Source organism: Convolutriloba macropyga, chromosome 5 (genome assembly GCF_964194025.1).
Source record: "Convolutriloba macropyga chromosome 5, txConMacr16.3, whole genome shotgun sequence".
Lineage (NCBI taxonomy): Eukaryota > Metazoa > Xenacoelomorpha > Acoela > Convolutidae > Convolutriloba > Convolutriloba macropyga.
Window position 1 is genome coordinate 73,870,588 of NC_134472.1, and position 22,216 is coordinate 73,892,803.

The window sequence follows — 22,216 nt, forward strand, 5'->3', positions numbered from 1 at the left end:
CACGTGCGGCATTTTAAAGCAGTTTTTTTCATTTGTTTTGGTTAAGAGGTTTGATTATGATTTTGGTTTAATTTTAGGCTGGTTTCGGTCGTGGTGTGAATGTTTCTGGAAATTAATATAAATTTTATGATAATTCGGAGGTTTTTAGTTTTTAATGTATTTTGATAATTTTCGGGATAATTTTTGCTTTTTTTTTGCGGATTATTTTGTTTTACTGGCTCAAATGGGTATTGAAGAAACCCCTTCTACTTGTGCAATTTTATGATAACAATTGGTTACAGTTTTGTGGGTACGAATCATTTTTTGTTGAGAAATATGACAAAAAAAATGGCTAAAAGTGGAACTATTTTTCTTAATTTTTTTTGCAGTTTTTCGGTTTTTTTTCTGTTTTAGCTAAGTTTTTTTGCCTATTATGACTTGCATATTGTTTTGCGAACATCTGAATACCCTATTGGCTGAAGGGAATTTTTTTTTGGATTTATATGTCTTTGAAATATTAAGAAAATTTAATAACTTTTTCAGTTTTTCAGTGAAAGTTGCTTTTAAGAGCTTTTTTTTCATAATTTTAGCCTAAAGTATTTTTTCAAAATCCAAATAAGTTTTTTTTGTAAGTACTAGTTGTTTTGATGAAGTTGTCGTGGCAAAGATAGTTTTTTCGGGATCTCAATTTATAACAAAATTTGATCAGATTTATCATATTTTAACAGATTTGATTTTGTTTTTACTTTTTTTTTCATGACTTTGTTTCAAGATAATCATAAATTAGTGAAGGCACTTTTTGTTTGATGAGTAGTTGGATGGCGTTTAAATGGATTTTCACTTCTAGTCGTTTCAGGAATTCTTCCGGCTATGTTTTTTACTTGTCGAATAAAAATATGTTTCGCTTTACCACATTTGGCTCTTTTTCAACATTTTGCGTGATATCTTTTTGACTTCTCTAGGTTAGTTTCTCTTTTCTCTCATTCTGCTAAAAGTGATTTTGAACATCAGTTGCTCAGCAAAGCAATTCAAAATGAACAGAGTCAGTATAAAAAATTGAAGTCAGAAGTAGAAACGGGATGAACCCATAAAGCCCAATTTTAGATGCCCGCTATTTAAACGTCGTTCCTATAAGTCTTAGTGTCTTAGTTACCATCTCTAATGCTTATCGGTATTGATAGTAGCCCCTGTAGCCTCTCTCTAAGAAACAGAAGTACGTTATGTTCAACTACGAAATGCCATCAAAATAAATCGGACTTAAAGAATGTTTTTGTACGAAAATCTTTTTTTTTCAATATCTTCTATTCTTTCAATCCCAATCATGCTTATTGGAATCAATGGCGGCTATTTTCCGGCAATCTGCCGGGTATGTTTTTATTTCGGTTTTATAGACAATGTTTTAAAAAAGCGATGGCGGTTGTGTTTCTATATTTATATTTAACAATGAAGAACCACATGTCAATTCAGATAGCAGGTCCTTCAAAACTTAATTTCCTTCACATTTGGTTTGATCCTGCAGCTTTATTTCGATGAGTTTTCGGAATTTTTTTAAAATCCGCTTGACCATTTCTTTGTTTTTCTTTTTGTGTTCTTATTTCAATATTGGTTTCCAGAAGTTGATATTTGTTACGGCTATTTCATCAGTTCGTGTGGATGACGCGATTTGTTATCGCTTTTCGGATAAGTTTTTTAGGTCAACGTGTGATAAACTGTTGAGCATACATGACGTTGAGCATGCAAACAATAAGTTGACATCTGCACCCATTTCTCAAATTAAATCAAGAATGTTAACTCTTATTGGTATTCAAAAGAAGTCAACGAGGCTGGATAATTATAAGGCTTTATTACTTGAAAGACACTATTGTTTGATTTGAAATCAGTATCTCTTTTGAATTTTTTTCTTTGGTCTTGTTTGTCTTCTTTAGCTAGAGGTCTCAGCACTGTATTTGGCTGCTATTTTCCAACAATGGTGGACTAGCAAGTTTTTCTTCTTAAGAGTAACTGCATTGAAAAGTAGCCATGAAAAACCATTAATGGGTCAAATTTTTCTGAATATCAACTGCGATTTCATGTAGCCCGCCTAATCTTCAACTGTTTTATGGTCTTATAATTGCTGTGTTGTCATTAGCTTGATTGGTTGTTACTGCGATTAAAATATCAGTACGACTTGTTACGCAAAATTTAAGAGGTGTGTAAAGCTTCTAATCAATTGAGGTTTCTTCTTGATGTTAATCATGGGCATATAATATGCGATGACAAAATGTTATACCAGCTCTGCTATCTCTGAGTTCTTTCGCGTGTGTGTGTCTGTATTCATATATAGCGCGTCCCATAAAGTTGAAATAAGCGAATGTTTCAAAAGCCACAGGTTGGAGATCAGAGGTCAAAGTTCAAATTTAAAACTTGTAGAAAAAATTGATGAGTAGAAGTTTAATGGAAAAAACGTTGACATTCAAATGACCAATTTGATGCTCACTTGCCTGTTCTTGACGTTTTCGAACGTTCGCTTATTTCAACTTTATGGGACAGACTATATCAGTTCATTAAAAGTTGGTGGCGTTTTTGCAAATAAAGTTGTTTTTGTATGAGCTGTTGTTCAGCGTTGTGAAAACGTTTTATGTACATGTAACTTTTGCGTTGAACTGAATTATCTCGTCAGCAAGTTGTTTTTTTATCAGTCAACTGTTGAGTTTAAACAATTTGAGGTAGACCGATGTATATAGCTGTGTATCACTGTGCCCTCTATCAAGTAGGTGGTAAATTTCGAAAGTGAAGTCTAAGTTTGAAGGTGTTGGATTTGTGTTAGAATTGGACTTGTGATAAGAATCTGTACTCCTATATGTAGAGCATAATAATATGTAGAGCAGTTTTGGAACCGTTGCCATCAAACGGTACTCGTAAATCAAGATGAATTTTTCATAAACCCTTCGCATTTTCTAATATTCAATGCCGATTTTTTCTTAAATCGTCGAAATTTTCGCGTTTGTTTTAGCGTTCTTGGCGTGCAACGTAGCCTCATCGCACCAAATGTTCAGTGGAAAGTCGACTTCTCTGCGAGACGAATGGGCTGCGGAAGAAATGAGTGCTGAGAAACTGAAGGCGAGTATGACAGAGGCAGAGTGGGAGAAGATTTATGAGATGAGCCAGGATGCTCACTTGTTTGACAATCTCATGCAGAGCATCTTCCCATCAATCCACGGGAATGATGAAGTCAAACGGGGTGTCACTTTGATGTTGTTTGGTGGGGTGCCCAAGACTACAGCAGAAGGTGAGGATTGTAGAAATTTAGAGGCTAAGGCCCCCGAACCACCTTAGCTGAATTTTAAACTCTACAAGCATTTCTTGACATTGGCATTTACAGTATTGAGGTGTATTTCGTAGTTAAGGGGTCCAACTCTGCGAAAATCAGTTTACTTAGTCTTAACACGAATTCATTGCATTCAAATACAATAATGCTCTGTTCAGCATTAACTACTGCTCATTCAACTGATATATTTTTGCAGTTCTGTGGTTTTTACTCATAGAGGCCTTACCTTGTTTTAAATTTACCTCATTTTAAATTTACCTCATTTTAAATTTAACTCATTTTAAATATACCTCTTCCGGTTTAAAAAGGCATCAAGAAAAATGAAGTACTTCAACTACTTTACTAAAAATGTAAGAAATTTATTTATAAACTCTCCAGGATTTTTTCTGGTTAATTGGTAAATTTGTAGTAATTATCATTGCCGTGCGTGTGTTTTAATGCAAACTTTTTGTCTGACTGGTTTTTTAATAGCCGCACATTGATAGCTGGGGCTATTATTGAGCTTCTCTTGGTTTTTTTACGGCTCGAAGAGGAGTCTTGGTTTTCTTAAGGTTTTTTTAACCGGAAGTACTATTCGTTCAGACGCCGTTTTGACCTAAAAGTGAAAGTGAGTAAAATTGCCATGTGAACTAATTTTTTCTGAGCGAGAGAAGTTTTTTGATGATGCGCTGCATTTAATGAATGAATTTTGGGGCTATTATTGACCTTCTCTTCGTTTTTTTATTTCGTCGTCAAGATTTTTGTTACGACCATATGACGTCACAACCACTTCAAATTTGCCTTTTGTTCATTCGTTCAGGCAATTTCAACTAAAGTGCGTGCGTGACGTCATTTTCTGCTCTTAGTGGAGCGAGTTTTTTTGTTCATTCGCGTGATTAAATCTTTGATCACACGTGACTTACCTCACTCTCAAAAATGACTTCCTGACTTTGAAATAGACTTTTATTTTTTTTAATTCAAAGAGATAAGGTCAAGTGTGAATGTGTGTCACTCTAAATGAGGGTTATTTGAGAGCACCTAATAGAGGCAGCAATAACTTATTCAGATTCTTAATCAAAATATAACATCTCAGCCTTCAATGAAAAGACTAATTTTTTGGTCTGTCTTTTTTAAATCTTTTTTGAGACTGCAGATGTACGAAGATATTGCGGCTATTTTCTGGCAATCTGCCTGCTATATTCTTGATTTTTCTTTTGCTCGCTTGAGTTATTTGACTTTTGCCTCGATAAACGTGATTAACTGATGAGATTACCGGGGGCATTTCGTATACATTTCATGTAGCTCAGTTTCAGTCTTTGAAGGCGCTAAGTGTACGTTTCATCGAAGCTGCTGAGGGCGCAGAACTTTGTGGTGGGAAGGTCAGTTTTGAAACTTTTTTGCCGCTCCACTCCCTCTTACTTAACCAACGTTGTCGGCCTCCCTGCTCGCTACAACCAAAGCCGAGTCCTCTTGTCGTTCGAGAGAAGTTCGTCTGACGGTAGTCTTTGTTCACAATATTAATAGGTCTCGAACGAAGTAGGTGTCTTTTTATGCAAAATTTTTGCGTGACCGTTATTTCACTTCTCGAGTGGCTTTTTTTCCGCTGGAAGTTTGGATGATTCGAGTTCGCCTTCTGAAATTAAATTGTTGCTAAAATAAACCGATCGTGAGAGCTGACAGTACGTTGCCCGTGTAGCGTAATGCTTAATTTCATCAACTCTCAACCGAGAGGTCGCGGGTTCGAAACCCTCCGTAGAAATTTTGCACCATAAAAGTTTCGCTAGCTTATGCCTCCATTCCAAATTGTTTGCCTAGCGAGTCGTTCATGAGCAATTCGTCCGAAGTTAGCTTTTTTATGTTTATTTCTTGAAATTGTTTTACTGAGTTAATATTGATTTTAATGAGCATTTTTAATTACTATTGTTATTGCAGTCGTTTGTGACTTTTGAATGCTAATTTTTCTTTTGAATTTTTTTGTTCTAAAATGTACGTTTGCTTGCTTGAGTTATTTGGCTTTTCGTCAAATGAAAAAGATAACGCCCGAGGGCATTAAGTTGTTTTGCAGCTTTTAAGAGCCTTAGTAGGTTTTACGTGTACGTTTCACCGAAATTTTTGAAGCGGTACTTCAATGGCTATTTTTAATTTTTTGGGTACCCCCCGCAATCCTACAAATTTTCTCTTACTTACCGATTACAGTCGGCTCGCCTCCCTAATCCTGAGCTAGCTATAACCAAAAGCAACGTATCGCCTCTTTCTGGGGCGATGAGTCCGACGGTTTTTGGTTTTGTTTCTTTGAGTTTTCAACGAGAACTATAAGAAAGGAAATGTTGGGCATTTATCTCGCGCTTTCAAATTGTGATTTGGTATAGAATGTTTTTTCCTCCTCATGGCATGCCAAATGTGAATATTAGACAAAGATAACATTTGAAAAAATCACGTCAAAAACAGCTGTGAAGTAATGCCAAAATTGTCACTTGAAAATCAAGCCTTTTTTTCAGTCAACTAGTTATCAAATATTTTGCTTTGAAAATGCAATGCTTAATTAAGTTTAAAAGGAAAGTATAATGCCTGTGACAACTTAGCAAAGCTAAAAGGAAAATTGAACATGAGAGAAATATAACTTGTTTTCAGAGGAAAGCTTGATTTTTTTCGCCTTTTTTGATAAATTGTTTACCAGCTACCGACATCAGCGAACTACTTATTGTTAAAGTTGATTCAATATTCAATGAGGTTTAAATTTTGTGAAAGCAGCTCAAAGTGATCTAAGTTGGTAAGACATAAAAATGGGCTTGAAAGGCTGAATCAAGTTAACTCTCGGTTTGAATGTGAGCTATCCTCCATTAAAATGATTCCAATTGTATCATGAAAGTGTCATTTTAAGTATTTCTATTTTCTATTTTTATGTAGTTAATTGACTGACTGGTCCAAAAATTGTCGGCCGAATTAGCGCAAAATAATCCAATGCCTTATTAGAAAAGCGGCAAAGTTCTCTGAAAAGGATCGAAATTAAAATGAAATCAGCTCTATGTTCGCAAAACGTTAAACTTCTCGTTTTTATAGTGAATTTAATAAATTGCAAAAAATTTTCAGAGATTTCGCTCGCGTCATTGGTGGAATTTTGTTGGAAATTTTTTACAATTCTACTAGCTCATTTTCGTTGATCGCTTTATTCTTTGAGGGAAGAAGCTTATTTTTTAAGGAACTAGCTTAAGAGGAGACATCAACGTATGTATTGTGGGAGATCCAAGTACAGCCAAGAGTCAGATTCTAAAACGAGTGGAAGAGATTACACCCAGAGCAGTCTACACTTCTGGAAAGGCGAGCAGTGCGGCTGGTCTCACGGCAGCTGTGGTAAAGGACGAGGAGTCTTTCCAGTTCGTGATTGAGGCTGGCGCCCTCATGTTGGCAGATAACGGAGTGTGTTGTATTGACGAATTTGACAAGATGGATTACAAAGATCAGGTCACTGATATGAAATGAAATAACTTCATTACTTGAATCATTATTTTCGAAATATGATAATTTCAAATACATCGAAATCTTCTTTCAATAGATTGCAATTTTTGTAGCTCTGTAAAGCGTCAACTTGATGGTTTTGGAACAAAGATCAATAATATAATATAATATATAATATAATATAATATAATAATGTAATATAATATAATATAATTTAATAATATAATATATAATATAATATAATATAATAATTTCAAATAATATCAATTCTTCTTTCAATAGATTGCAATTTTTGTAGCTCTGTGAAGCGTCAACTTGATGGTTTTGGAACAAAGATCAATAATATAATATAATATATAATATAATGTAATATAATATAATTTAATATAATATAATATAATATAATATATATAATATAATATAATAATTTCAAATAATATCGAAATCTTCTTCAATAGATTGCAATTTTTGTAGCTCTGTAAAGCGTCAACTTGATGGTTTTGGAACAAAGATCAATAATAGAATATAATATATAATATAATATAATATAATAATGTAATATAATATAATATAATTTAATAATATAATATATAATATAATATAATATAATATAATGTAATATAATAATTTCAAATAATATCGAAATCTTCTTTCAATAGATTGCAATTTTCGTAGCTCGGTAAAGCGTCATCTTGATGGTTTTGGAACAAAGATCAATAATATAATATAATATATAATATAATATATAATATAATATAATATAATATAATTTAATAATATAATATATAATATAATACAATATAATATAATAATTTCTAATAATATCAAAATCTTCTTTCAATAGATTGCAATTTTTGTAGCTCTGTGAAGCGTCAACTTGATGGTTTTGGAACAAAGATCAGGTCGCTGATATGAAATGAAATAACTTCATTACATGAATCATTATTTTCGAAATATGATAATTTCAAATATAGTGATAATATAATAATATTATATAATATATTAATTTCAAATGTAGTGATAATATAATAATATAATATAATATAATTTAATATAATAATTTCAAATATAGTGATAATATATAATAATTTCAAATATAGTGATATAATATAATAATTTCAAATAATTTCCAAATCTTCTTTAAATAGATTGCAATTGTCTTAGCTCTATAAAGCGTCATCTTGATGGTTTTGGAACCCGTAATGTTCAGATTTTTATGCAAGCGATTTTCACGTCCGATTTTTTCTTGATCTTAGCATCGCTCAATATTTAAGAATCTCGATTCATTTCCGATTAACTGTTTGTAAAGCATCAATACTGAAAAATGTTAATCCAACCTGTTACGAGACCATTTTTATTGTTCGTAGTTAATTTTTCAAGGTTAATTTTAATTTTAGGTTGCGATTCACGAAGCCATGGAACAGCAAACTATTTCCCTGACCAAAGCGGGAGTTAAAGCTACTTTAAACGCAAGAGCCTCAATTCTAGCTGCTGCAAATCCGATAGGCGGACGATACGATAAGAAGAAAACGCTGAAACACAACATAAATTTAACTGCGCCTATCATGAGTCGATTCGATCTGTTTTTCATCTTGGTCGATGATTGCATTGAAACTGTTGATTACGCAATCGCGAGGAAGATCGTGGACATCCACGGAGGAGTTGAGATTCCCGTCGCCAGGAGTCCCTATACCATCGAGGAGGTCCAAAGGTACATCTGCTTCGCCAGACAGTTCAAACCGAAGATAAGCTCCGAAGCACAGAAGTACATGGTTGGGGAGTACCGAAGACTTCGACAGCGTGATTGTGTTTCCGGATCCAAGAGCTCGTTTAGAATAACGGTTCGTCAGCTGGAGAGTATGGTCCGGCTGTCGGAGGCGATGGCACGATTGTTTATCACTGATTACGTGAAGCCAGTCCATGTGAAGGAGGCGTTTAGACTTCTGAGCAAGGTTGGTTGTTTTGTACGGTTAAGTTTGGCCAGCAGTTTTATGTTCCTTGTTCAAAATTTCAGTCAAATATGCCAAAAACTAAAACAAAAATGTGGTGTCCGATATGTTACAGAAGTCTCGATTAACATGCCATATTATTTTTGCGATTGAGCATCACAGGTGTTTAATAATTGGCCAAAATCCTTTAAGTAAAAATTTTGATTTAATAAAGGGCTTAGAATTGCTGGTGCTAATGATTGTTAAAGTTGAATTGGCTTCCATGTTCAGAGTATTATTCGTGTGGAACAAGGCGAAGTGGAACTTGACATGGAGGCGTCCACCTTCGAGACGACTGCTGCAGCTAACACAGCTTCGGCCACGCAAGCACAGACAGAAAGTGACCCTTCTGTCGCATCGACGGAAACCGAGCAGCCAATGCAAACTATGATCTCGACTACTATCGACCAACAATCGGTGAAGATCAAATACGAAGAGTACAAGCGTATTATGAATGTTCTGATTCACAGACTAAGAAAGCTTGAAGAGGAGGCCGAAGCTACTGCAGCTGAGCGAATAGCCGAACGGGCTGAAGGCGATGTGGAGGAAGCCATGGAAACCGAAACCCCAACTGCCGGTGATGAGGGTTCGGCGGCAACTGGCGATGTCGCAGAAACTGCAATTGCACCGGACCAGACAGCTGAAAGTGCCCCGGAAGACTTCAGTGACATTGGTGGTAGTAAGAAAAGCGAATTGGTCAACTGGTATTTGGAAAGCATTTCGGACGAAATTGACAGTGTGGCAGAACTGGAGCTGTGGAAGACAAAAATTGAAAAGATTATTTCGAGGTTGATTGAGCATGAACATGCAGTGATAGCAATTGTTCCCACAGAAGGTAGTGGGGAGGCTGCGAGCGGAACCGGCGATGACCCGTTTTTGGTTGTGCATCCCAATTTTATTGTCGAAGAGTGAAGAGTCAGCGTCTGCCATTCCCAAAATTCTAATTTATGTGCCTTGAAAGTGAACTTGGTCTCTCAAAAAGAACTTGTCATTTGCTACTTGTTGTTGATCGTCTTTTTAAAAATAAAATTAAGAACTGAGCTTTTTTTGTATTTATGCGAACAACTATTTCGCGTCGATTTGTTAAAGTTGACAATGACATAATTTGAATTTTAATCATAATGAAGATATGTGAACTTGATGCTTTTTGTTTTAGTTTTGCTTGAATCATGTGCAATATATATGCAAGTGCCTTTTTAAGTAACCAAACGTAGTCTGAGAAAAACTAATATGTCGCAAACTAATGTGTTTAATTTAACATTTAACCGTCGTTTTCTCGAACAGCGTTTAGTATTCTGAAATATTTAAGATGGACAAGGAGGCTCAGAAATGTGCTTTCGCACATTATGTTGCAACCGCGCCCAACCACGTTTTCGAATTAATTGTCCACCAAATGAGGAAGAGACAGAAAACTTTCAAAAATAACTTACTATTTGAAAATAATTGTTGTATCCAATTAAAAAATCGCTTCAAGCTCAAACTACAATACCAATAAAAGAAAAACACATTAGAGCGCCAATGATACTTGCTATTAAGAAAAGTAAGTGACAAGACAAACAAAATCAAATAAAAACAAAGACAAAATAAAATAAAAACAAAACAACAACATCAAAAGACAAAATTGACAACGAATACAGGTAAAACTCAATATTTAACAATTTTACCTAAACTGTTATGTAGCCAAAAAACATATGAGCTTCAAGGAAGCTATTTAGCTTTTTGGTCTTCAATTGCACGTAAATTCGATATGTGATTACTTGAGGTTTGATTTGAAATCATTCAGGTCTGTAACCTAAACAAAAACAATGCAAAAGTATTTCAAAATAAAATATAAAGCGCGGCACTACGATCCGAATAGTTTTAGATTTATAAAATTCAGCAACTGGATGAGTACTGGGCGCGCTCTTGCTGCTTTTCCATTGAAGCCAATTATGTTCTAAAAATTACTGCAATAGCTAAAAAGTCTATAAAGAAAGAGTTCTGGATTCTGATCGATTTATATTATTAAAACACCATTGTGTCAACTTAGCTTTAGATAGTTTCATAATTAGCTACCTCAACGCCCAATTAACCTTTTGATTATTTCGATTATTCATTAAACTACATGAAAGACTTTAAATGCTGGCAACTTAAGAAATCATTGAATTTTAGGAAAACATTTTTATCGGAGCCAAAAAAAACTGATCTTTACTCAAATTCAAACAATATTTTTTATTTAACCTTAATTCGGCACAAATAAAACCTTTTTGTTACTTGTTTTTTTAATTGAATTTAGACTAGATTGTAATTGGTATGAAAAATTGCAAAAAATATTTTTAGAACGGACAGAACCAAAATACAATCAGCATCCTTTTTTGTTGCAAAAATCAAGATTGGGAGAGAAACTGGCGTCGCAGTCGCTTCCGGGCTGTTGAAAAACGCAATTGTTCTAAAACATGCAGAAAACTGTTTTGGCAAACAAAAATATATCAAAAATTAATTATGCACTTGTTATAAATACCGGTTTATACCAGTGAAAAGCTCAAACATGTTCTCAGAAAACATTCTGAGAAACTGGTTTCAGAATAAGCTATTATCTGAACAAACAAAGAATATTTGAGCTATTTTCATGTCTGCATGCATTTTTGGTCAAACTAGACAATTTGGTCGTAAAACATTTTTGATGCCAATTGCCACGAAAAAAATGACGAATTTTTAAAAAAAATTAGCAGGAAACATAGCAAAAACAGTTGGTTCAAACATTTTGCCATCTCTTTTATCTTTAAATGTAAAACCAATGAGACTATCGTAAATAAATTTTGTAATATTCTTCGCGGAACTGGACCCAAATTTAATGAAAGTTAATAAAAACTTGAACAAAACAACGGAAGTTAGGCTAGCGCTCACAAAATTTGAAACATCCGTAAGCCCTTGAAAAAGCCAATAATAAAAAAGTTTCAGTTTGAGATTCTGCACTCGAACAGCTTTCTAATGATATCACTCGAAACCCCTTACAATGAATATATCGACCGGCAGAAATTGACTGGAAAAAAAACAAGTTGTGTATATAGTTCCCTCCCACTAAAGTGGATTGAAACAATTTTTGGCTCACAAAATTGCCAGCAGTTTTGGGGTAATTTTAGTGGTTATGCTCTAGCACCCAATTTTTTGTCTGATTTCATGAAGCAAGCTATATATTCAAGCTTGACTATTTGATATTGTTTGATATTTAATGAAAGGCAATGTAGCACTCATTTCTTTTGTGAGGCGAAAAACCAATTTTTGACAAAATGTTACATTACTAATTTCCAACGCAATTTTTTCACGAATTGTCTTCTGTGCAAGTACTCTTATCTGTAGCGTAACTTGAGGAAAACAGTCATCTAGGGTAGTGGATCACTAGAAGCAAGGTGTCTAAATCAAGGACTATAAATTAGTACACGCGTACACCGAAAAGTTTGTGTCGTTCACAGGAACGAAGCTTTTCTGATGTCATAGGGCGGAGGATATAAAACAGAAAAAAATAGCTCTCAGATTCCAGCAGTTTTCCAACTGAAATTTTCCTCAGTTCTTTTTTTTACCAACGTCCCAAAATCAAACGGCAGTGTACTAAAATTTTTTCTCGTTTGAGAAAGATTTGTATAAAAAAGATTTTTGACCCCATGTTTTTTATCCACTGACTTACAAATTGTGTTTACTTGCTCTCGAACAAAGTTTGTAATTAAATTATTCTTGTAGTTTTTATGCAATTTTTCGCTTGACTGATTTTTCACATGACCTATTTGATTTTTCGTCCTCAAAAACGGGATAAACAAGGAGCGCTCGGAGTGAATTAAGTGGAGCCTCACGCTTTACTGGTCTCTATGTACGCAATGCATCGAAACTGTTCTGAGGAAATAATTTCAGGGTGTGAGGGGCGGTTCTTAGTCTTAAAAGATTGATCCCTTCGGTCACGCCAAGCCACCCCCTTCCGACACCTCCGTCCAACCTGCTCCAACCTCGCGATTCGGACGCCCTTCTCATCCAGCTCTCCTAGAATCCTAACCCCCATATCGTTTGACCCCCCTCATCGCTTAATCCTCCACTCTGCTAGCACCCCTAATGCTAGCATCCCTAAGCCGCGGCTCGCTGCTACTGAAGCGAACCGCTCGCCTGTCGTATAAGAGCAATTCGCCCGACGCTAGTTGGTTATGTTCTTACATAACACGCTACTATGTAAAAGTAGAGAAAGTTATAAAATAGTGTTTTTTTATTAAATGGGGCTAATTTACAAAAATTTTAACAGAGCAATATTCTGTTGTCGTAAAATGTCTGATTTGGTCACTTCACTATACAGAATTTTATATACCGAGGTAAAGAAAATAAAACCTGTATCACTAATATCTGTTTTTCCGATCTGTTTTCTCAAACCAAATTAAAAGCGTAGCGAGAAAATTTGCGTGCGTTCGTTTTTGTAGAGAATTTTGATTCCCCTTTTGTGGGTATCAAAAAAAGCTTTTCATTTATTAAAGCATATTTAAACTTCAAGGGGTTGAAAAATAAAATATGAAATTATTTCACCGCGGATAAGCGTTGCGAATGTCAAAGTCCCATTATTTAAACAATTTCTCTAATTTTCTCTCTTTTTCTGTTGCATTTTCGGCAACCAAATAAGCATTTTTGTTGTACCTACCTGGGCGCTGCCTATAAAATACCCTTTTAAACTAAAAATCTTGCCTGATGCATTTTTTAGAGCGCTTTTTAAATTTCAAAAGCCTACTTATCTATTCTGATAACGTTATACTTTGGAAGAATTATGATTAAAGGTTGCAGTAGTCTGCTCTTTGTTTTAATTCTATTTCTGTATTGCATGTAGAATGACGCAAAAAAAGTCGCCCTCAATTGTTTGCGGCCTCGTAAGCAATCCACTTCTCTTAAATCAAATTCATCGCGTTTTGGGTCAACTTCCTACCTGGGGTCTTTAAAACTCACACAAGCAATCAAAACAAAATTTTTGAATGTGATCAGACTAAAATAGTCATGTTTTGTTTCGCGGCATTTCTTCGTCTTTTACGCGAAAATCGTTAGAAATTTCACATGTATACATGCTGAATCGTTAAATCATGACAGCTTGATCAAACAGCTGGGCATTCAAAAAAGGTAATTGAATTAAGTTTCTGAACTTGACCAGGATTCAAGAGTTTATTCAGGCAGCTTGAATGAACGTAAATTCCAAACAACTTTCATATATAGGACTGTTCTTTCTTACTATGTACGTCACTGAACTTTTAACACTTTGCTTGTTTTTAACTAGGTCCAAATAATCACAAATGATGAAAAAAAGCAATTTCAGGATAGCCATTTTTCATGAAATTGAATGCTTTAAAAATTGAATCAATGTTTTTTATTGTTATTCCCGAATTGAAAGAGGTAGCTATATTTAGTTCCTTCTCTATCTGGTTAATTAACCATGATGAGCAATTTCAAATCTCCTCAGGCAGCCATCTATGCGCATAAAATATTAAAACCTTCAAGTGATTTTGGAGCTTTTGTTCTCATTATTCCGTATTTTTATTGATATAGACTATATACTGTCTTTGAAGACCATTCGGTTGGCAAAAGATCTTAAATGAAACTTAAAATCAAATCAGGATTTAATTAGAGCTAATTTTTAATTTTTTACAGCCTCATCTTTTTGATGACATTTTTAGTCAACTCTAGTGCTCATTTCAGGTGTATAACTGATTGAAAAAATTATTAGTGAACAAGTAATAAAATTTTAAGAAACCACAAAACACCTGTTTGGCATTCGAGTAACATTTACGCCTTTTAATTTTCGCCAGTTTTGCTAAATAAAGTGTGACCATGAAAAAGTTGGCCTAAGTTGTGTCCTTCATTTCATAATAGCAAAAAATTTGTGAAAATTTATGTTACTCGAATGCAACACTACGAATTTATTATTGATTGACATAGTTGCGCCAAAAGGTTTTTTTAATCAATTACACAGTAGCTCTGGTTATGCAGTGTTGTAATTGAAACGAGAGTTGACTAAAAAATATACTACAAGGTTATCTTACAGAACTGTGGTTTCGTTGCGGAGTTTATAATTTTTTGATTGCGACAGCATCAGAGTGGTTAAAACTCATTCTCGCAACTTCGATTTGTGGGCTTTTGAAGCCATTGTTACAATAAACCTTTTTTAATTCATGAAGTTGTTTGGCGTTGAACACGGACAGTAAATTTACATAGCAACAAAATTTTTGCAGCCACTTAAAGCAGCAGCATCCTCTTTTATTACCTACGTTAATTTTTCTATTGAATTCCTCTATTATTTGAATATTGTATTTAATATTCAAAAATGGCTGATTGAAAAAGTGAAAAGTTATCTGTGGCATTGATTACTTTGTCAATTTTGATAGTTTTCACTGCATCAACTATGCAAAAGGTATTAGCTAAGTTTATTAAGCAATAAAACGCAAGAAAACAACAACGGAACTACAAATTAAGTTTTTTTTCTTGATATATTGATCAGTTAAGATAGAATCACAGGTGGGACGATCAATCTCGATTATAGGAAGGCATTAAAAGTCAAGTTTTGCTAAAACCAGACTGGATTTCAGTCCAAAATCAAACAATAGTTTTAGGATAACTTTCCGTTTTCTCAACAAGTAATGAGGTTTCATCAAGACTCATATTCGTGTCAAAATTGTCTTGAAAATTGTATTAAAGTGTTTTTGTTTACAAAATGCAAAAATTGATTTTTTGACTTCAAATTTTTTTTCAGTCGAATGAAGTCATCATTCAACATTGACTTCAATAAGACATCAATTATTCATGGCTTGAAGCCAAGTGTTCACGAGTACTGATGAGGAGGTCGGAAAAGTTTTTCACGTTTTCCCGCTTTCTTTTCAAAGTTTCTGTTTTTCTACATAAGTACATGTAAAACAGTAACATAACACACTCAAACGTTGATATACTCCCTATATAAACCTGTAAAAAAATAGTGGAGCCGGTTTTGCATTGTTCATTTTCTCTTAATATTAATTGTTTCAGGTTTATTGTCCTTGACTGTGCACTCTCGGTCCACCTATAAATATTCCATGAGATTCTGTCTATGTAGGGAACAGCATCTTGAGAAAAGGTTTTTCTAAAAAAAATTGATATCAATAGAAGCAAACCTGATGTGTTTTGATTTTATTGTCATTATTAGGAGAGTTTTTTGTAACAGATGTTCATTGGAATTCACTTTTTAAGAAAATTTCAACGCCGGGAATAAAAAACAGAAAAGATTACGTTCGAAAAACAATTGACGAAGAATTGATTGAAAAATTGTTTAAAGAACCATTTATTACCATAATTTTTTACCATTATTTATTTGAAAACAAGCGTGACATTACAATTCAGATGCTATGAGTGCAATAATGAATAGTTCCGCGTTTCCTAACTTTGAACCTTGAAAAATAAAGAATTCTAAATCTAATCTTCTTTGTATACGATCGCACGTTTTTCATCGCGACGCACAAATTTCCCAAATTTTACTGACTCTTTTGTTGAATTGTATCACTAATTAACTTGATTTGAAATAGCGTTATGTTACCTCTGGAGACTATTAATTTGGCTGTGCTGATCATCATGGCAATACTTCCACCAGCAGCAATTAACCAACTATCCAGACGGTAATAATAATTATAAATAAAAAAGCGATGTAAATTCAATGTTGTTCTCTTAATCAATGTTCTTCAGCGCATTTGAATGAAACCTGATGAAGCTATGCAAATTCGATACATAATGTCTGTTCTATACCTATTTTCACTCCGATTTCACCCAAAACGCTCTGAATCGTTTCCAAGTACTAATACCAAACTCTTTACACAAACTCTACCTTTTATTGAGATTCTGTTATAATCAATTGTCCATTTCTTCCCCAGTTGATTGAGGATAGTTATCTTACAAGATCTTGCAACAATATGCATGATCTTGCGAGATTCGTGCAAGGTTTTTTGAGATAACCATTCAAAATGCAAGACTCCTGCAAGATGACGGTCTTTTAAGAACTAGCGGAAACATGCCTGAGCTGATGTAAGAGACTCTTTAGCTTCTGTGATGACCAGATAACCGGAACGGACCTATTATCTAACCACCCGGGAAAAAAATCAAAGAACATAAAACTGCTAAGGCTAACAAAAGATTTGGATGTTTTGCAAGTTTCTTATAAGGTAAGTGTTCGGATCTTGAACATTGAAACATAGCAGGATTCTTGCAAGATTTTGCATGATAAGCGTCATTTGTAGGTATCTTGCAAAAATGTTGCAGGATAGCCCAGCTTGCTCGTCTTAGGTTGTACCCGTAGTCTCTCAATAAATTATTTTGACATGAATCTCAGAGTTAATATACGGAAAATTTTAACTTTGAGCAATGAGAGATCTTCTAACTTTAAGAAACTGAAAATGAGAACAAAAATTTGCCACTCTGGAAAATTTTGCAGAGTAATTTTGAATCGATTAATCAAAACGACTTCTCCAATTGAAGCCATCACATAAATTAGGAAACGCAAAACGCGCCGGTCAATTTGCAGACGTAGGCCTCTTTGCTCTGACACAATTGACAAACAAAATAAATGACTGTTCTACGAACAATACCACACCTTGAAAAATATTAGATTTTAACGACTAACACAATATGGGCGAAATGCCGCCTCTGAAAGATCGGATTGAAATGTAAGCGCAGCAATTATTCAAGGCAGTTACCAGAGGCACAGTGCCAATGACCAAGTTTTCTTACCAATCTGTTTTTGTTCTATGAGACCGAACCCAAAAGACGTGTACACGTACCGCGTAATCTGTCAGGCAAACAACGAAAAACTAAAAACCATTGGAAAACAAACGTGCGCATATATCAAACTACTATGTTGCCAAACTACACCCTTTAATGCTCGTATACATTTGAGAGTAGGATTCTATTCCGTGGTAAATTCCTCCTCGAGTAAGATTTATATGAAAAAAGTTGCTTCCAAAATTGAAAAACAGCTCCAATAAAACAGATAAATTTGATTTAAAATTTCACTATTGTTCAAATCTCGGTTAAAGATGATTCAATTTATACACGCAACAATTGTTTATTTAGAATAAGCGTCAAGAAAATGCGCATGTCTCTCCTAAAAAAAACTGCTGATGAGCTGAAAAAGGCTGATCTATTCGTATAAACTATTGAGCTTAAAGTTCCCGTTTTTGTGCGCTTAATTTGAATTAATTACTAAAAGCAATATCCTCTTTAATTGCTCTGTAGAAGTTTAGGACTTGTTTTGAAAACTTCTTTTTCTTTATGTATTTAAGGTTCATACTTTTCGATGACGTACAGATGGGCTGCAACCTTATTGGCTCAGAGCTTGCAACATTTGTATTGCGTACTCGAAAGAGTTGTAGTGCTAAATGCTTGATTACACCTTCTTGCAAGTCATACAGTTTCTGTAACAGTATTTGTCAACTGAAGTTTCGAGGAGTTCATGAAGTCGACATCTCGGACGACAATATCTGGTTGAAAGACTCCAATTGTGTCTATGTTGGTATGCGCAAAGAGACATCACCAGAATGTGTTCAACTTGGGAGCTTTGTGGATATTAAAAACGATTTTTTGGTTCCAAACATTTGTCAGATTAATCATAAGAGAGTCGACTGTCAAACTGGACCCCCGAGCTATACAGTCATTGACACGCCTACAGAATGGAAGAGATTCACAGAATACGATTACGTGAGATTTTGCTCTTTTTAACTAGTATATTTGCACTCTCGCACTCAAAATGCCAATTAGACAGAAATGAAAGATAAGATAATTATTAGAATCTGGGCGGGTTTTCCGTTTGTGCCCCGATCTCCTCGCCCCTCCCAGTGCGCTGTGCTCCTCCCCCCTTCACCTCAGTTCTACAGATCACGTGTCATTATATAGTAAATCATTATGTACGTCCTATAAGTTGCAGAGGGCAGAACACTAACTGAAACGGAAAAGATCCTGGTATCTGGTCTGTTTTGACTAGTCTGTTTAGTACTATTTGCTGATTAGCACTTAAATTTCCGCTCATATCTCGGCTCTTATGAGAGTTTGGTATCTGAAATGAAATGATTGAAAAATGAAAGTCTTGAGGCTGAATGAACTTGTTTTGCGGTGAAACAGTGACCAATTTTTGGAGTCACTCACTTCTAATAGTCATAAAACGCATAGCCTCCCACCCCAATTCCCGCAAATAAACCATAATGAGGGGCTATAATTTCGTTTGGGGATATAATGGGAAAGACTGGCAAAATCTGTTTAATGGCAAAATCTGGGGTCTTTCTCATTATACCCCAACCCCCCCTCAGCTTAGTGGTCAGATAACCTATAGCCCCCCATTCATGGTAAACATACCATAATGAGGGACTATTATTTCGTGGAGGGGGGCTATGGGGGGGGGGGGGGCTATAATGTGAAAGACCCAAAATCTGTTTTCGAATTATGTGTTATTTCTCACGTATTTCCCACCAGGTACTGGAAAATCTTCACGGTGGGAGAAATGAATGCCAGGCTGTACAAATCGAGGAGTGGTTTGTGTGGGTATCCACGGAAATGACTTTTCCTGATGCGCAAGATTACTGCGAATCAATCGATGGGCAGCTATTTGGCGATATTAACGGCACGGCACAGCAATTTGATTTCTTGTACCATAAACAAAACGGACAGAATTTCTGGCTCGGAATTACGGATAGAGATTCACCCGACGTGTATAAGAGCTTGAATGGAATCGACGTCACAAGTTATTTAAAGTGGGCGTGGCAGGGTACTGGTTTTGACGAACCTTCGAGGTTGCCGGAGGAATTTTGCATATGTGCTTGCATGGCGTCCCCTCCATACGCTCCCGCTGGATCCTGTCAATGGTTCCATGATGCCGGATGTACACTAAAATTTCGGTTTCCATGTATTTTAATCTAGATGGGCAACAGACCTTTCAACACTTTACAATATTTACTTTGAAATTATGCAGTGTTTGCAAACTGAAAAATGGTCGCTGATATAAAAAGTTTTGTAATTTAATCATTAACACACCTCAATAATAATTCTCAGTTTGATTAACAAAAATTTATCTCTGCTGATTTTTTTTCTGGGATATTGCCAGTTTTAAACACGTTTACCAGAATCCAATGCCCAAATAATTGGAAATATTGCGACATCATTTGCTAAATAATTTCACCGCCCCCAAGGTCAGCCATAAATTTAGCCAAATATTCATTTAGAGTTGGTGATTAAACGGATCTTTTGAAATTATCTGCTGCGCAAATTATTGACAGCAACGAGTTTGGAGCAGTTTATATTCCGGGGGGGGGGGGGGGGGGGTGGGGTGACACATAAAAAATTGAACTTACAAACAATGGACTGGTGTATAGTGGCATGCTGTCTTGTGCTGGAAGGTCTTGCTGCTTTGATTCGATGAACTAACATTTGTAGTCACTAAGAATAAACATAATTAAATGGACTAATACCACTGTTGTTGATAAGTTGCCCATTAAGAACCAATTTTGGACTGGTGATTCATTTTTAGTGATTTCCGGATTATTGTCAAGCAAGACACAGGACGAAACATTCCAATTAATCTAGCTGAAAAAGTGAAAATTAAATAAGAAGAAGTGTTTCGTGGATCAGAGGCCGAAAACAAAGTTCATCCTGGTTTGATCAAAAACTTAGTTCCAATAATCAGCACTGTAGAGCAACATTCATCAATAAATATAATTGCATTAAGCTGCGCAATCACAAACAAATACAGCATAAAACAATTAACCGATAATTTCCATTTTTGCCCCCAGATTAGTGATTGCATATTATTTGCACCACCCCCCCCCCCAACGTATGTGCCATTTTTTACCAAGTATTTACTATATAATGACATATGATCTGTAACTGGGTTTTATAACGTACTTAGACGCACCGACAGAAACAATCCCAAGTAGAAACAACTGCAAAAAATTCTGCCAGTCATGATACCACGACCCTCGCTTTGCTACTTAACATGTATTTTTACACTTTTTACCTTATTTATCAGTTTCATCATTTTTGACCTTTATTTACTTCTTTCGCGTATTTCAATCTTAGTGTGGGTAATCTACTACTCAAAACTGTCATTTTGCAGCTAAACCATTTTACCGTTATTTGTAATTTGTTTATACTTGTCATCACTTCTTCCTCATCTGATCTATTTTATCCTTGTGATATAGCTCTGATCCTATTTCTGTTGCTTTATAATCTTAACTTTAAATCAATTGCCAACTTCTAAGTTCAACATTCAGTTTACTCTCCTCTAAAATGACTTTCAACTGAAAAATTCAAGAATTAAAGCCTAATTCAGATAAGGGCATCTTTACCAGCAAAATAATAGGTTCAAAATAATATCCATATGCCATTGCGCAATCCATAATAAATTGAGCTGAAATTAGTTAATATCAGTGACAAAAATAAAAATATTTCAGCCAGAAAAAATCAACAATAAAAATCAATAATAAATTTTCAGCCAGAAATCAACAACGCAGCTGCCTCAATTTAAGGTCAATTTTGCATTGCACATTATAAATCTGAGTTACCTTAATGTGACAATAACGATATGACAAAATCAGTACACCGTGATTGAAATTTAACACTATTGTTCATTGAACAATTTTGTGTGCGCAGCACTGCCCACTTACCTATTAAAGAGTATTAAAGAATAGAAATGGTACAAACAAGTAAGACCTCCAATTCTATTAAAAGATTACATTGTTCTCAATAATTTTTGAGAAGACAAGCTTGCCAAAATTCACCCAAAGCAACATATGAAGGCTCCATAGTCAATTCAACAGAACTCCATGAAAAAGCCACAAATGTAAGAAAATACGTTATAAGTTTAGTACTTATTAAATTGTTAAAAACTCCTGCAACTTGCAAACTTTGCGATGAACCACTTAGGCCAATTTGCAATCAAAGATACAGATCACAATTCTGCGCATGTTTAGGATTAGATGTTTGAAATGTTCTCAATTAAACTTTTACTAGTGACGGAAACTACGATTTGACGAGGAAAAAAGAGCAAATCGGTAATGCACAAAGAAGACTTGCCGAAAACTGCAACTTTGAATGCTGTGATGAAGATTTATTTATAGGTATATATTTATAACAAACATGCCAGATAGCAACATTTATGGAAACTTTCGCAAGATACTGTAGAATCTGAACGGGTCCGTTGTAGTTGTAAACGGGTCGAACGGGTCGAATTATAGTTGTAAACGGGGAATTGGGTTAACTGAAAAACCAAATAATCTGGTCAAACAATTCGGCCTGCATGAACACTGCACAATTTGAACCTCAATCTTGCGCACCAAAAACACAGAGAAAGCAACCATTCAAAATTCATAAGTAACGCGGGACAAACTATCAGTGCAGAAACTGTGATCAAAATTGGCCAAACAAAAACAAACGATTGTATGTAGTTATTGGTGTGAAAAGCAGTAACTAGGGTTTTCTAAATGGCTTCAAAAGTTATCAGAAGAGTAAAACC

General features: G+C 34.9%; 2 protein-coding genes across 2 annotated transcripts in view; both read left to right on the forward strand.

Moving 5' to 3' along the window:
• Positions 1–9,979, forward strand: part of LOC142339631 (DNA replication licensing factor MCM6-like) — a 48,713-nt gene extending 38,734 nt beyond the window's left edge. Inside the window, exons 6-9 of the mRNA XM_075389813.1 lie at positions 2,972–3,247; positions 6,465–6,727; positions 8,119–8,673; positions 8,941–9,979. Coding sequence (XP_075245928.1) covers positions 2,972–3,247; positions 6,465–6,727; positions 8,119–8,673; positions 8,941–9,621 — 1,775 coding nt within the window. The 3' untranslated portion in view covers positions 9,622–9,979. The remainder of the gene's footprint in view (positions 1–2,971; positions 3,248–6,464; positions 6,728–8,118; positions 8,674–8,940) is intronic.
• A 6,177-nt stretch (positions 9,980–16,156) lies between these two features.
• Positions 16,157–19,626, forward strand: LOC142340499 (uncharacterized). The gene is made up of 3 exons (XM_075391073.1): positions 16,157–16,343; positions 18,000–18,414; positions 19,183–19,626. Exons 1-3 carry the CDS (start codon positions 16,258–16,260, stop codon positions 19,624–19,626), a joined length of 945 nt encoding a protein of 314 aa, XP_075247188.1. The 5' UTR covers positions 16,157–16,257.
• The last annotated feature ends 2,590 nt before the right edge of the window (positions 19,627–22,216 follow it).